Source organism: Sapajus apella, unplaced genomic scaffold (genome assembly GCF_009761245.1).
Source record: "Sapajus apella isolate SASKATOON/1434 unplaced genomic scaffold, GSC_monkey_1.0 scaffold82, whole genome shotgun sequence".
Classification (NCBI taxonomy): domain Eukaryota; kingdom Metazoa; phylum Chordata; class Mammalia; order Primates; family Cebidae; genus Sapajus; species Sapajus apella.
The window spans coordinates 1,499,107-1,514,485 of NW_022437022.1; the positions used below are offsets into that span (position 1 = coordinate 1,499,107).

General features: G+C 48.4%; 1 protein-coding gene across 5 annotated transcripts in view; it reads left to right on the forward strand.

Moving 5' to 3' along the window:
* PDE10A (phosphodiesterase 10A) overlaps positions 1-15,379 on the forward strand; it is a 685,830-nt gene that overhangs the window by 340,345 nt on the left and 330,106 nt on the right. The window contains exon 1 of one of the 5 annotated variants that reach the window (XM_032253235.1): positions 5,025-6,598. The exons of the other annotated variants lie outside the window; for them this stretch is intronic. Within the exon in view, the coding sequence (XP_032109126.1) occupies positions 6,526-6,598 (73 nt within the window). The 5' untranslated portion in view covers positions 5,025-6,525. Of the gene's footprint in view, positions 1-5,024; positions 6,599-15,379 lie in introns of those variants that run through there. 5 annotated transcript variants of the gene reach the window in all.

Consider the following 15,379-nt stretch of genomic DNA (forward strand, 5'->3'; position numbering starts at 1 on the left):
TAGCTGGGGTGAGGGAGGCCGGGGCCTCGGAACCCTGCGCTTCCAACCGTGAAGGCACCGCCGTTCTCCGGGACTCGGAGTGGGCGCGCCCGGCCTCCCACCCCGCGCAGTGACCGTCGTCAGCCATAGCATGGAGTGGCGGGGTGGAGACCGGTGCCTCTCTACCCAGGGGACGCACCCCCACCCCAGGCCGCGTCCTGTTGGTCCTGGGGCGTCTCTGGGGTCCGGGCTGGTAGAGAGAAGGGAAAGACAATGGGGCGCTAGGGTGGAAGAGAAAGGCGCCGCCGCCCCCGACCCGCGGGATGCGCCCCCGGGCCCACTGTGGCGTGGCTGCCACTCCTCGCCACCCGCGGGCGCGGGGCTGAGAGCGTGCTGGGGCAGAGGTGGCAGAAGGCCTGTCACGCGGGTGGGGGACAAAATTGAGGAGAAAAGTCGAGGCAGGGGTTCGCTAGAAGGAACCAGGCTGGCGGGAGACAGTGAGGAAAGAGGAGGCGCCCGGTGCGCAGAGGAGGAGGGCGTCTCGGGTGGAGGGCGAGCATGGTGAGGACGGGAAGACCGCGGCGGGGCCGGGTGGGAGCTCCTCCTGGTCCGGGAGGTCGCGCCCATGGGTCCCCCGGGCGACTCCGGCGCCAGCCGAGCCGGGCGCGGCTCCTCGCGGCCCAGAGCTCGGCTCCGGAGCCACCGTCCACCGCGTGCGCACCCGAGCCTTTGTCTGCGCCTCGCTGAGGAGCCGCGTTTCCGCGGCGCCTTCTCAGGGCAGAAGCTCTTCCAGGATTGCTGTTTCGGTTTCCCGCTCCCAGCTGCTGCTCAATCCCAGGCCTGGGCCGACCCGCGTCTCCAGGGCACCCGGGGTTGAGCCCCTCCCCGCGGCCGGAGCTGATCCGGGCTCACTGCCTGCCCAGGCATCTTTGGGATGCAGCCCCCGTGCTGGCAAGCGCCGGGATCGGCCGCTCCTTGTAACCCCGCTTCCCTAGCATGGGCCAGTCCACGGCGAATGCCGCGTGGTCAGTAGCCTCTCGCCACTTAATTGGCTGAGAGGGTGCTGGCCCGGTGCTCCCAGCTGACCCGCAAGTCCTCCCCGAGGTGTCTGCCCCCCACCCCATTTCAGTCTGGAACCCAGCTGCAGTCTAGGTGGGAAAGGGGTCTGGGGATGGGTGTCTGTGGACAGAGCATGTGGCCTTCTCTGTTGGCCAGAGATGTGGTCGGTAGAAGCACTTTCCTTACTGAAGTGGACCCACATGGCGACACATTGAAGATGGTACAGAGAATATGGGGCCCCACCAGCTCTCCCGGGGTGTTGCGGTCAGCCTGTAGGCCTGGTGTAGGACTGGGGTTCTTCCCGGTCCCCTAAGTGGTGAGCTTGTGAATTCTTTTTTGAAAAAATAAACATCTTAACTTTTCTCAGTTGGCTGTCGACTTGGGGTGGAGGGTTGAAGTCTGCTGTACCTTGCAGTGACAAGCTATCCTGGGGGGGTGGTGGTGTGACTGAGACACAGGACTGTAGTCTTCTGGGAAAAGCCCGTGGTCCTGAGATGCTGGAGCTTCTGTTGGAGCTGCTGGCGCCTGTGTTCAGGGCCATGCTGGATGCTGTGGAGGGGAACAGAGATTTGCGGCTCTGGGTAGAGGGCTTAGTCCTCCCAGGGGATTCTTAGCAGGTTGCCCCTTTAGAAAGACAAAATCCCCGGAGAGAAGAATAGTCAGTAGAAGGGTCTACTCTGCAGAAAGGCCCAGCAAAGAGAAGTGGGAGCATCAGAGAAACCACACTTGTCAGGGGACACTCAAGAGCCGTCCCCTCACCTCTCACCCCACACCCTGCCCTGCCCAGAGCAGTAGCTTTGGGCTTGAACAGGAGCAAAAGGTTAGGACAGTCTCATTTGGGACATGACTAAGGCAGTAAATGAGAAGATACTTTTAAACAAAATCTATTATCAGACCCACTTCACTCCAGCTTGGGCAAGGGAGAGACTGATTCTTAAAGCAGAGTAGCCAGTTTCTGCTCTGACCTGCTTGTCTCCACCCTGGGTCTTTGTTTCTGTCTATTGCGGCCTGACAAGCTACTGGTCTGAATTGCTAAAATACTGAAGCTGGACAGTGTTTTGTGATATTTGCCATTTAAAAAATCAGCCTTCTGAAAAATAATTTCTAGATTCTGTAAAAATGTAAAAATGCCCAAACACAGACAGCTGTGTCTAATTGTTGAGTGTTGTTATTCTTTTTTTCTTTCAGTTTGATCTCCTCTTGGTCTGATACGCAGGTTGACATGTAAGGGCTGCTGTGTCCAGTTATGGTTTGGTGAATGCTGGTTTTATTTTTGTTACCATCAAAAGCAAATCATGCATAGAAGGTATGATATGCCAGCTTTGCTCCTGTCCATTGTAGCTCTGCGTTTTGGCTCTTCACACTGACTGGCTGGTTTGCTCACTCATGCACCAAACAACAACACTTAGTAAGAGCTGCTGCCAGGAGCCAGGCCCCAGAGACGGAAAGAAGGAAGCCAGGAAGCTGCTGTGGGAGGTGTTCGCCAACCAGTGAGAGACACGGAGCCCCCTAGAAGCAGGTTTGACGTTAATGCCAGGGGTCAGTGGCCACCATGCCCAGTGCCTTTACTCTGCCCTTATCAGGCCGTTCCTGGCTTCACCTCATGTCCTGCCATGTGCCACTAGTTGCTGACCTCTGGGCTCTTCCTCAGGCACCCAGCTTCACACTTCATTGTGGCAAAAGTTGCCACTGGAGTAGGAAACGGTTCTGTGCAGTGCAGAGCCGAGAAGTCGTGCTGGATAGACCAGTGTGAGTGGCATTTGGTCTTCTGGAGAAGACAGCTCAGGTTGTCTGCGCTGCTGGTCAGTGCGGCTGCTCTGATGTCACGAGGCTGCAGAGATCAGGGGCTCTGAGGCATGCCCGCCCATGGAAACGAGGACAGTCGGGAACCACAAATCCGCCCCCAGCTCTCTCTGATGTCTGTGTTTTCCCGGTTAGCTACTCATTTGACACAGAAAGATAGAGACAAAGGAAAACCCCGGTTGGTCAAGGAGGATACCATGAAAGTGAGGAAAATAAGATGGGAAAAAAATTATGAATGCCGACTCCAGATATCTTCAGACTATAATTGATTGTGTATTTCCCAAATATTCAAAACAGGAGATGTGTATATTCCCAGGAATTGTGGAGTTTAAATGCGCTCCACAATCCTCAGTGACCACTCTTAGTGTTTCTTGAGACATAAGATACTGTTTGGCCGACGCTTGAACAAACTGAGATAAATATGATCTCTTTTAAGAGCAAATTCATTTAACACATACAAACTACACTAGACTTTGCCTTTAGCTTCTCTTTGTGGGCTCAGGGAGAGGGAGGTTGCAGAAAAATGCCAGACCAACACTCAGCAGTAGAAATGGGTCTACATCAGCCAACGGCCAAGGCCAACTCGTAGATACCTGTTGAGTACCTCCTGAGTATAAATTGTTTGCGGGAGATTGAAATAGTGATAACAGGTCCCTCAAAGGTCTTGGAATATAGCTATGGATAACCAGCAAAGCAAGGCTGTGGCTTCTTCCTGCAGAGCCCGGGTGCTGACTTGAGTGTCTCAGCCCTCAGCCCTCCGTGGAAGGGTGACCTATTTTTTTGCTTGGGAAATCAGAAAGAACTTAAGGCCAAAGAGCAGAACTGTTGAAACTGATGGGATTCTTTAGGTTATTAATGTTTACTTTCATGAAATTCCACTTTTAATTTTGAGAAGCCTGCATGGACAAAGACAATTCCTAAAAAAGGAAACGCAGTAGAAACACTGGGAGTTGGTGTGGTCTGCTATCCCGACCAGTATATTAGTCTTAGATAATTTCTGCACTTAAAACTTTTTTCACTCCATTAGGAAAAAAAATTCAGTGCAGTAGTCAAGCAAATATGAGGATTTTGTTTACTACAAAGCAGGTTAAACATAGTGGGGTGCACATTTCACCAACGAACACATTGTTAATTTTTGTTTGTTTCAAAACAGCTGATGCAATCTGAGAGAAAAAATAATTTTCATGTAAAACGAATATTTTCCCTTAAAAGGAAAACTCTTAGTTGTAATTCAAAACATTTTAATTTCCTTTTAAAATGTAAATTAGGCTCCTCCAGCTGATCTTTTTTCTAAGTCTGTCTAAAGGAGAACTCCACAGGGACAGAAGAGCTGCTAATCTTGCGAGGAGAGCAGAAGGTATCTAGTACTCTTGTTTTCTTTGTGGCACTCACTGCTTTCTGAAATTATCTTGCTCCCTTCTTTGCTTATCTGTTTATTGCCTGCCCTCCCTCTTTGGAAGGTCCATGAGAGCCTGAGGGCTGGTGTCTCTTTTGGTTGTTTCCCTGAGACTGTTAACAGTGGCTGACACACATAGGGAGGGTACTCAAATGCCTGTGTTGGAAATTCAGAGATGAAAGCCAAAGCACATCTAAACAGAACAAAACGTGGTGCCTGTCTTCAAGAAACCGAGAAATCGATAAGCACTCTTTGAAAGTTCCTTTGTATGGGACTCAGGATTCCAAGGTGCATGAGACAAAATCAGTTATTTCGAGGAGCACCCAGCTCACAGGAGAGGTGGATGAGTTCACAGACACGCTCACCATCCACAGATGGGCTGCGGAGCACTCTGCAGCCAGTGAGAACCAGACACCCTCTGACTGGGAGGTCCTGGAATGGTTTCACAAGGCAGGAAGAAGCAGTGCCTTAGCCTTGCGAGAAGAAGCCTGGGAAGGGAACTTCTAAGGTGGCAGGGTGGAAAGCAGCCTGGGACAGGGGCTGAGCTGGGGACCCGGGTGGTAAGACAGGAGAGGGGATTCTTTAGGCTAAGCTAAGGATCCTTTACAGTGAATCCTCAGAGGACTCTATAGAAACAGCCGTGGAAGGCAGGCAGGAGGAATGTTGTCTATGCTAGAGCTGGGTTTCTGTGTGACTGGAGGGAGAGGGCTGGTCTCGTTGGCAGAGTCCTCAGAGATGAGAAGAGGTGGGAGCCAGACCAGAGATGGGGCCAGGGACATGAACCAGAGACGGGCCATGTGCATGATTGGTGGGGAGTGATGCAAGCAGGGGACAGCAGGTGATAGTCACACGGCTGGTGGCTGGTTGGATCAGGCAGGAGATATCTGACTCCTTAGTTTCTGGATTGGAAAGGTCGGGGTGTGTGTGTGTGTGGCGGGGGTAGGATGGGAGTAGTTCCATGCCCAGAGAAAAGCGACATCAGAATGGGAAGTATGACGATTGAGCACCTACTATGTGTTAAACAGCCTCCTTGGTATAGGGATCGTCTCTGCTTGTGTGGTGCCGCACTCTGGTGGTGTAGACAAGAACCAGGCGGGCAAACAAACAAAACATCACAAAACAAATCTGCACGGTGGTTGCACACTGGGAGTGGCCCATGTAGTGTGTGACTCCCTGCCTTGGTCTGTGCAGGTCTCTCTGAACGGGAGCTGCACAAATGGCCTCTGAATGACAAGGTGTCGTCAGCCATGCAGTTATGGGGGGAAGAGCACCCCAGGCAGAGGGGACTCATGAGGCAGAGGAGTGGGGTGAGGTCCGTGCTGCTGGGGCTGAGCCCACCAGACAGTGGCACGGAATGAAGTGCCAGAGGCAGATGAGCGTATGAGGGCTTTATCAGTCGGGAAAATCTGTGGTTGACTCTGAGTGAAAGCAGAGGCTTTTGGGAGGTTTTCAGCAGGTGGGTGATCCATGGTTTATGATCTCAAGCTCATTCTGGCTGCAGTTTGGTGAATGAATCAAGAGGGTTGTTGTAGGTACAGGGAGTCATGGAGGCTGCTGTCATAGCCAAGACAAAAAGCAATGGTGACTTGGATCTTGGTGATGATACTAGAAGCAAAACGCTGCGGCGGTTCAGGAGGTGTTCGGAGGTTACGTGTGAGACTGGCAGGTGGGTTGGATGTGGGGAGCTGAGGGAGAGAGAGGAATCCAGAATCCATGCCTGGGTTTTTGGCTGGAAAGATTGGGTAAATGGTGGGCTGTTCACTGGGATTGGGACGGGAAGCCTGGAGGAGGAGCACGTGGGGTGGGCGCGGAATCAGGCGTGGCGTTTGGCGTTGTCAGTCTGAGATGCGGATGCTTGGAAGGCAGTCGGATAAACAAAGCCTGGGAGGATTTCTCCAAAGGATCGATCAAGACCACAGCATAGAAACTGCAGGCACAGCATCTAATATCATGGGATTGCGTGTCCCCAGGGATAGTATATAGATGCCTCAATGACATTTGGTTCTGAGGGAAATACAGACGGAGTTCGTTAATGAACCATTGCTGGGTGCAGTGTAAGTGCCTGGCTGAAGTTTGACACCTGAACGGATGGCCCTCTGGAACTCTGTGCTATGAACTGGATTAGAAAGCGAAATTTGGACTCTGCAACACCAAGGTAGTAGTTGAAGCCACAGTCGTGAATGGAGACCAGAAGTGAATAGTGGGAGTGAGCAGAGGGTGTAGGATAGGACAGACGAAGACAGAGCCATGGGGCACCCTGGCGAGGAGTGAGCCAGAGAGATCCTGAGATGGAAGGTAGCACGCCCCGGAGTTCAGAAGGGGAGCCTCAAGAGGGAAGGAGCCAGATGCCCCAGAAAGCAGGTGAGTTCTAGCAGCCAGGAGGTCGGCATGGCCTTGGTCGGGAGATGGGAGTGGAGTAGCAGAGATAATGCCCAATGCCAGTGTGGGGAGGATGGCAGATGGGGCTGTTTGAATCTCAGCTGTGGACAGGTAGACACGGCTTTTCCTGCATGGAGAATTGACTTGGGATGTTGATTTGCTGAAGAAAAGGACCTTGAAGAAACAGGAAGCAGGGTGGAAACAAACCATAAAGAGAACAGGACGAGTCGGACACGCAGGACCTGAGAAGTGTTTGGACGCAAGAAGGAAACCTCTTCCTCAGAGTGGGAAGCTTGGAAGGAACCAGTGTGGGGGCTTGTGGACTGCTGGGGTTTTCGGTAGAGGGGGGTGGAAAATGCACAGTGCTCTCCCCAGCTCCTGACTCCCGTTTCTCCCAATTGGATGGCACTTTGGCCACCTGAGCGTGAGCTGGGGAGGCAGGGACAGGGTGGGGAGAGCGGGAGGCCAGCTGCCAGGTGATGGCCCAGCCCTGCTGAGATTGGAACTGGAGGCTGGAAGCTGGACAGTGAGGAGGATGACAGGAGTGACTGGGAACTTTTTAGGAGAGTGATGCCATTAGATGAATAGTTGAGGAAGACAGGCATTAGTGGTGTGTGGAGGGGGTTGGAGTAGGAGCTGGCAGAGTAAATGTTCATACATGCTGCATTTAAAACATACACCAAACACAAAGGTACGCACAATTCAGATATGTATCTTGATGCAAGTTGACCGGCAGAGCCCAGTCGGAGTGATACCTTGAGGGTGGAAGCGTATTTGGTATGTGGAGCTGAGCGAGGGCAAGGTTCCGGAGAGGAGAGAGCACCTGGATGAGGCGCCAGGCTCCAGATGCACAGCCAGAAGTCAGCGCCCGTGCAGTAGGACGATCTCATGGCTGGGGGGCTTCGCGCTAAGGAGAAGGGATGGGGAAAGCTGGCCTGGTGCCTCAGGACTTTCTTACACACTGAGTCCAGCTTTGCACTGGGGAAGGTGTGGGGAGGGCCAGAGGACACGGCGTGGGGAGATACCATGACAGGCAGATATTTATGGTATGTTTCCTGCTCATTGCTTCCCATTGGCATCACTGGCATTAGAAACCCAAGACAGAGCTGTGCCTTGCTTTCCAGGGGTTGCCGGCTCATGAGGGAACCAGACCTGATGAGGGGCGTTCTGGGGGGCCGCTGGTAGAGGCCCGTGTTGGGGAAAGCCGTGCCTGCGTGGAGCCCAAGTTCCTTCTGTGCCCTTGCAGAGCTCTCAGGCCCTCAGCTGTCTGGCCTTTCCATTCCACCGTTTCTCCACTTCCTGGAGTGTGATTTAGTGTGTGGCTAGTGCTTCCGTGTCACTGTGATCCCCTGATGAGGAGTCTTTCCTCTTGGTTGTGGCAGGTACCCCGGAACCCCTTTTCCCTGCGTCTTCCCAGGCTTGGTCGTGGTCTGCTCATCCGTTCTTCCGTCGTTCCTGGTGCTCACAATTGTCTGCTTTCATGCTTGTCTCCCATTAGCCAGTGTGTTCTTTGAGGAGAGAAGCGTGTTTTATTCGTTTTCCTAACCTCGGTGCCTAGCACATTGCCAAACAAAGTAAGTTGAATGAATCGATAATTAGTGAAGGTGCTTAAGTGAGGGAATAGGATTGAAACGGTCCTTTAAAAATACTAATTTTCCTAAAGGGAAATAAGTAATTAAATAAATAATGTGATTGTAAAATGTTGCTGGCATGACTTGAAACTTCATTTTTGCTTCATTTGTGGTATTTTCAGGGAATCCAAATACACTACTTGGCATCAGTGGCCAGTCTTCTGAGCTACTGTGAACACAGCGTGTTCATATGCCCGAGCGGCTGGACCGTGGCTTGGTGTGGAGCAGCCACCACAGGTGACGTAAAGGAAGGAGACAGTGTTTAGAGCATTCTAGATGCCTCAGTTTCATTTCCTGGGGCAGTGATAAAAAGCTTTTTACTTTGATGAAAACATTTTCTACGTAGCAAAGAGAAAGTGTTGCTTATGAAGGGCTGATGTGTTTGAATATGATGAATTATTTATCAAAATACAAGAGTATTTGGCCTTTTAAAAGTTGGTAAGTTCTGTGTAAGAAGCAGTTTTGCATAAAGAGCAGTTCACTCTGTTGGAAAAAAACAGACCAGCAGGTAACTGCGGAGTTGTAGTCCAGGGAGGGGTGGAGGCTGGTGCAGAATGAGAAAAAGCAGCATGATTGTATAGAATTCAAGTTGTAGGTATTTGTGTAGGATGTAATTTGTGTTTCGGTGTTATGGTTTTAGCAGCTTCTGAAATAAACATCTAAAATGATATCCAAAAGGGCTTTGAAGGCTTGGAGAGGTGGCTCTTGCCTGTAATCCTAGCACTTTGTAGGCTGAGGTGGGAGCCTTGCTTCAGCCCAGGAGTTGTAGATCAGCCTGGGCAACATAGTGAGACCTTGTTTCTAAAATGAAAATCCAAAATAGGCTGGGAGGTTGAGGCTGCAGTGAGCCATGATCACGCCACTGCACTCTAGCCTGAGCAACCAAGGGAGACCCTACCTCAAAAGACAAAATGAAACAACAACAAAAAAGAGCTTGGTTCCTATGGCTTCGTGGATGTGATAATTCTATATGATATTGGGGTCTCAGGGTTACATACATTTCAAATTTTCTTGGTGTCCCAGGATCAGAGGTTGTCTAACCAGTTATCATGACTTTCTAGGACTATACTCTGCTTCTCATGATTACATATATCATCTAATTTTTAAAGGCAGATTAAAGACCTACTTATAAAACCTCAGGAATTAAGACCAGTGGAACTGGCATGTGGATAGGTAGACGAAATAATGCAACAGAACAGAAAAGTGTTAAAACAAACCCAGACAAGTCATGGAATCTAAGGGGTTATAAAAGTGTCATTTCATATCGGAAAAGCGAAGATAGACTACTGAATAAATGATTTGGGGACACTTAGAAAAAAAGAAAAATAGATCATTCCATGGAGTGTACTTCCAGGATAAATTCTAAATGGAATATATATATATATATATATGTGTGTGTGTGTGCGTGTGTGTGTGTGTGTGTGTGTGTATTTAATACATATTTAAGTATATATATTTAAATGTAAAAAGAGGAAACTATAAAAAGAAAAGAAAATGAAGAAATCCTTTTCTAGCCTTGGAGTGGGAGACCCTTTCAATAGGACTCAAAATCCAGAAGTAAAGAAAAGATTGGTACGTTAATCCACATTAAAATAACAAAATGAAATGCCTTGGTATTGCCCCAGATCCTGTAAGCCAGGTCTTGGCATGTTCCTGTCGAGGCCTGGTGCCTTTCCTGCCTCTCCATGTCCCGTAGCATGCCAGAAGCTCCAACACCATGTTAAGAACTCCCTGTAGTTCTTGAATTTTGGTGTTAGAGAAAGCACTTAACGCTCCTATCACAGCAGAGTGCTAATCTTCTTAATATATAAAGAGTTCCTAGAAATGATTAAGAAGAGAGGTCTTAGAAATGACTAAGAAGAAGAATAACCTAATAAAAAATAATCGAAGGATATAAACAAGACAAATCACAGTAAAAGGGAAGTAAATGGCTCTTTAAAAACATGAAGAGTTGCTCAGCCTTATAAGAGGAGTGCAATTGAAAATAACACAGTGGCAGCCTTTTTACCTGTGAAATCTGCAGATATTCATAAACTTCATAACACACTGTTGGCAAGTCTGTGAGGAGGCAGGTGCTTCTGTACTTTCCTGGTGGACGCATCAAGTGGTGTAGCTACTGAGGAAGGCAATTTGGCAGTATCCGTCAATATTAAAAATGCATGTACCCATTGAGTCAATAATTCTTCTGGGTATTTATCACTCAGACATACACACAGGTAAATATGACTTAACAAGATATGAATGTGGTGCAGTGTTGTTTGAAACAGAACATTGGAAACCACCTAATGGTCTATCTACCAGTAGGGCCCTGGTGAAGTAACATTTGCAACAGTGAAAACGAATGTCTGTTAGATCTTCCAGATACACTGTCATGTGAAAAAAGCAAGGTGTAAATAACACACGTGCACATACATGCACACACACACACACATGTTCAGATACATACATTTTTTGTGTTAGAAAGGACAATAAAAACATATACTTCCATTTGTAATTGTATAAAGAAACTGGAAAGAAACACAAGAAACTGTTGATGTAACACTTGCTGGGAGTGAAGGGAGGTGAAGGGAGGAGGGGTCCCGGAGGATGGAAAACCAGGGTTGTGGGGAGACGTTTCAGTGTTACCCCATTTTATACGTTTTGATTTTTGAACTTACTTCCCTTTCAGTAATTAAATTTCAGAAATAGCAAGAAGGTACTGCAGTGGCATTGAATTAATGGTGAATTGCCTGACTTTGTTGTTGATGTGTTCATTTAGGGGGTCATGTTTTTATGGCCTTCCTCCTGGGATCATGGTTTCGTTTGTCAGCCCCCAAAGTGTGATTGATCTCTGTCTTCCTCTGGCCTCCTGCTTACTTCTCCTACACGAGATCCCAAAATGTCAAATGATGAATATTAAAAGAAATCGCAAGCATCAGTACTCCTTGTGGGTATCTTATCAACTCCTTTCTGACGTCATGGGCAGATTTGAACATGGAAAACAATACTTCTATTTTAATATAATTTTTGACTGATGCAGTTGATAGTTTCATACTTATGATGTGAACTATTGTTTAAGCCACTGGAGAGCTGCCCAGCCAGCTTCAGCTGGTAGAAATCACTACTTTTTAGCAAGAAACCGGATGCCTTGTTGTAAAAACATGAGCTTTAGATACTAGCGCTTCCCCAGTGAGTGCAAATGTAGCCTCAAGTGATGTTGCCATTTAATGACCCCACTGAAGGGGGCCCAGCAGTTTCTTAGAGTTGTTCTATCGTGACAGTGGTTTGATGGTTTCACCAGACAGCAGGGGCAGTGGACACTCCCGCACCTGTTCGTCAGCAGGCTGGTAGGGCAGAGTGGGAGCCGCTCTGTACCAGGCCTAGGGGTCTAGGCTGATCAGTACTCTGCCCTGGGAGAACTTTCTGCCAAGGTCAAGAGGGACAAAGCCCTCCCTCTGTCGAGGCCTTCATGGGGACACTTGAATTATTTAGATCGCCCTGTTTGCCCTCCGCCCTGGTTTTCTTTGGGATTTGAGCTCATACCATTGCTGGGAGTGTCTCAGCGGGTCTCTTTGCTGTCCCCTCACTGATCTTTTCCTTTGGTTTAGATACCACCCTGCTTATTTTCCTGTGTTCTGCTTCTAATGTTGACAGCTTTCTTTGTCTTATCACTTAATATTATTTCCTTCTAGTCCACTCCTTGGTTTTATTTTAGCAGCTACTTCCTTCCAAGTTACTGGATTTTATGAGAACCCTTTCCTGACCTTTAAACCTCAGTCTTCCACTCCCCTTGCAAGCTTCTCCTTGGAGCTGCAAGCTCCTTGTGAGGTCTCTGCAGGTAACCCCTGGGGACACCCAAGTCTCTGAAAGGCACAGGCCCGTCAGCGTGCACTCACCTAGTTCTCTTTCTGAGAGACACGCCTTTCTCACTGTAGACTGTTCTGGGGAAAACCCTGGTGACTATTGCTCTCTGTTTCTTGGAGTGGCTCCCGGGATGGGGACGAGGATGGGGTTGGGTGGGGAGAAGGTGGCTGCACGTTCTTTCCCTCTGTGGAGCGCTTGAATCCTTCAGAGGCTTTGCAAGCCACCCGGAATGCCTTTGTGTTAAAGGTTATTCTTTGTGAATTGTATTACTGCCCTAGTTTAATTTCATTTCTCATGCTGTCTGACTGTGCGAGCAGAGTTTTGGCACCTTCTGTGTTGTGTAACTGTTCTGTTCCTTTTGTGAGGTCCATCATTAGGAGATCTATCCATTTTTTTTTTTCTGTGTGTTTTTTGAAATGTCTTTGTTTTGTCTTGGTTCATTTTTAAATGTATTCCAGCAAAATGCTTGTGATTCAAAATTGTTATGACTTCTTGTATCTGGGTTGTAGTGTGGTGGAAAGCACCTGATGTGGCTGATAGCATAAGGCATTCAGTACCAGGTTTTGGCGTGACCTAAGCGTTTTCTAAATGCCGTTATTATTAGGTGGAGATCAGCTTCAGAGAGGGCATGTGTGTAGCCTTAAAGAGATGTAATTCTCCCTTGCTGTTTTATTCCTTTTTTTTTTAAAATCAATATTCTGCTGGCTTTTGTCAGTATTTTTCTTGTGCTTTGTGACTTCTCAGTAAGAAACAGTGGATGGTCTGATGCATTAAGAAATGTGTGTGTGGCCGGGCGCGGTGGCTCAAGCCTGTAATCCCAGCACTTTGGGAGGCCGAGGCGGGTGGATCACAAGGTCAAGAGATCGAGACCATCCTGGTCAACATGGTGAAACCCCGTCTCTACTAAAACTACAAAAAATTAGCTGGGCATGGTGGCGCGTGCCTGTAATCCCAGCTACTGAGGAGGCTGAGGCAGGAGAATTGCTTGAACCCAGGAGGTGGAGGTTGCGGTGAGCCGAGATCGCGCCATTGCACTCCAGCCTGCGTAACAAGAGCGAAACTCCGTCTCAAAAAAAAAAAAATATAAAGAAATGTGTGTGTGTGCCTGTATTTGTTAAACAAGCACCAAGAAGGCACTATAACCTAGAGTGCTTACAAGCATGGTTTTAGAGTGAGACAAACATGTCTGGCAGTGTTCCTTTTGCTATAGTCGTTAAGATTGTGGTGAAGATTAAATGAGATAATAGATAGCAAGTGTTTGCAATAGTGCCTTGAGGACAACAAGTGCCAAGACACACAACCATTGTTTCCTTGGGTCCTGAGACAGTCATTTCCGAAAAGGCAGCCTTGGCAAGTGACGTCCAAGGGGGCGCCGGTCGGGAAAGGAAGAGAAAGGCTGCTGAAAGCATCCATTTGGCTGGGAAAGGTGTTTCTTTGTAGTTACAGGAAGTTCAGCTTCTGGAAACGCCGATATCAGGAAATGGCTGGAGTCCTCAAGCAATTCCACTTTCTTGGCAAGAAATTAAAGGAAAATGTGTTACAAATAAAAGGGAAGAATTTTTGGAAAAAGAAAGAACTAAAAACAAAAAAAAAATAGGGATTGTCATTAGAATGCTTCTTCCATTTAGGGGAAGCGATTTTTTGAAAGGCTGTTGTAGTTCCTTTCCCCTTTTATGGGGCATCTGCACCTCCAAAAGCACTGACCTCTGCCCTCTCCTGCCTCTGAGCGCTTCGCGTTCGCTCAGTCCTGTCTAAAAGTGGAACGTTGCTGTTGGGTCTCCGCTGCTGGGGTTGACTGGGAAGGCTCGGCAGCTGGCGGCTCTGGGGGCAGAGTGGCCTCAGGTGAGCCTCGAGCCTGTCCAGGACGCCGTTCTTATCTGCCGTGGACACCGCAGCCTGTATTTGCTTCGTGTGGTTTCCGTCTGTAACTGGTTACCTGTTTTCTCTAGACTTTTGTAGATTGCCGGTCTGTATTCTTAACTCTGTGTGAGGACTTAGTCCTATACATGCATTACATTTTTCTTTCGTAATTTAGTTTACTCTAACTTGAAGAAAAGTGAGAATGTGCCCGTCATAAGCAATGATCTCCTTACGGGTGGATTTTGAGACTGCTGTATCTCAAATGCCTTTACAAAGCCTTCTGCGTCTGGTTTGCCTTTTTCTGAAACAAAGCTATCAATACATTGTATAATTTTAATTTAAAATTGTGCAAATAAGGTGGGGCACAGTGGCTGGCCCCTATAATCTCAGCACTTTGGGAGGCCAAGGCGGGTGGATCACGAGGTCAGGAGTTCGAGACCAGCCTGGCCAACATGATGAAACCACACCTCTACTGAAATACAAAAGTTAGGCGGGTGTGGTGGTGCCTGCCTGTAATTCCAGCAACTCAGCAGGCTGAGGCAGGAGAATCACTTGAACCTGGGAGGTGGAGTTTTCAGTGAGCCGAATTTGCGCCATTGCACTGCAGCCTGGGTGACAGAGCGAGACTCCGTCTCAAAATAAATAAATAAATAAACAAAATTCTGCAGCTAATTTGAGGAATTACACTTTTATATGTTGTGATGTTTCTGGAATTATTTAATACTGTAGGATATGCATGTGTGCTTCTTAAAAATGACTGGTGGGTTTCTGTCTCTCAGTTGGTAATATTTCATAGACATTCAAGGAAATTCCGGATAGGCCTCCCTTATGTAGCTCCTTCTGGTCCCTGAACTATGTATGAAGCAGTGGGGTAGGAGGTGGGTTTTGATACCACTGTTGACGCCTGCTAACCTGTCTTTCTCTGATGTCATGAGCTTGAGGTTTGTATCTGTCTCAGATGACTAGCAGCGCCTTGCAGGAATTGCTGAGCGTGTGCTGAATGAAGGGGTCACGAGGAGCAGTATGGGGTGCCTGGAGATGTGTGTTTTGGAGCAAGATTTGGTTTCAAATTGCAGCTTTGTGTAATTTCTCAGCACTCTAATTTTCTTTTCTTCTTTCTTTTTTTTGAGACAGAGTATCACTCTACCACCAGGCTGGAGTGCACTGGCATGATCCCGGCTCACTGCAACCTCCACTTCCCGGGTTTGAGTGATTCTCCTGTCTCAGCCTCCCGAGTAGCTGGGATTACAGGCACCTGCCACTGTACTCAGCTATTTTTTTTCTATTTTTAGCAGAGACGGGGGTTTCACCATCTTGGCTAGGCTGGTCTCAGACTACTGAGCTTGTAATCTGCCCTCCTCGACCTCCCAAAGTGCAGGGATTACAGGTGTGAGCCACTGTGCCTGGCCAAAATCTTGGCTAATTTTTT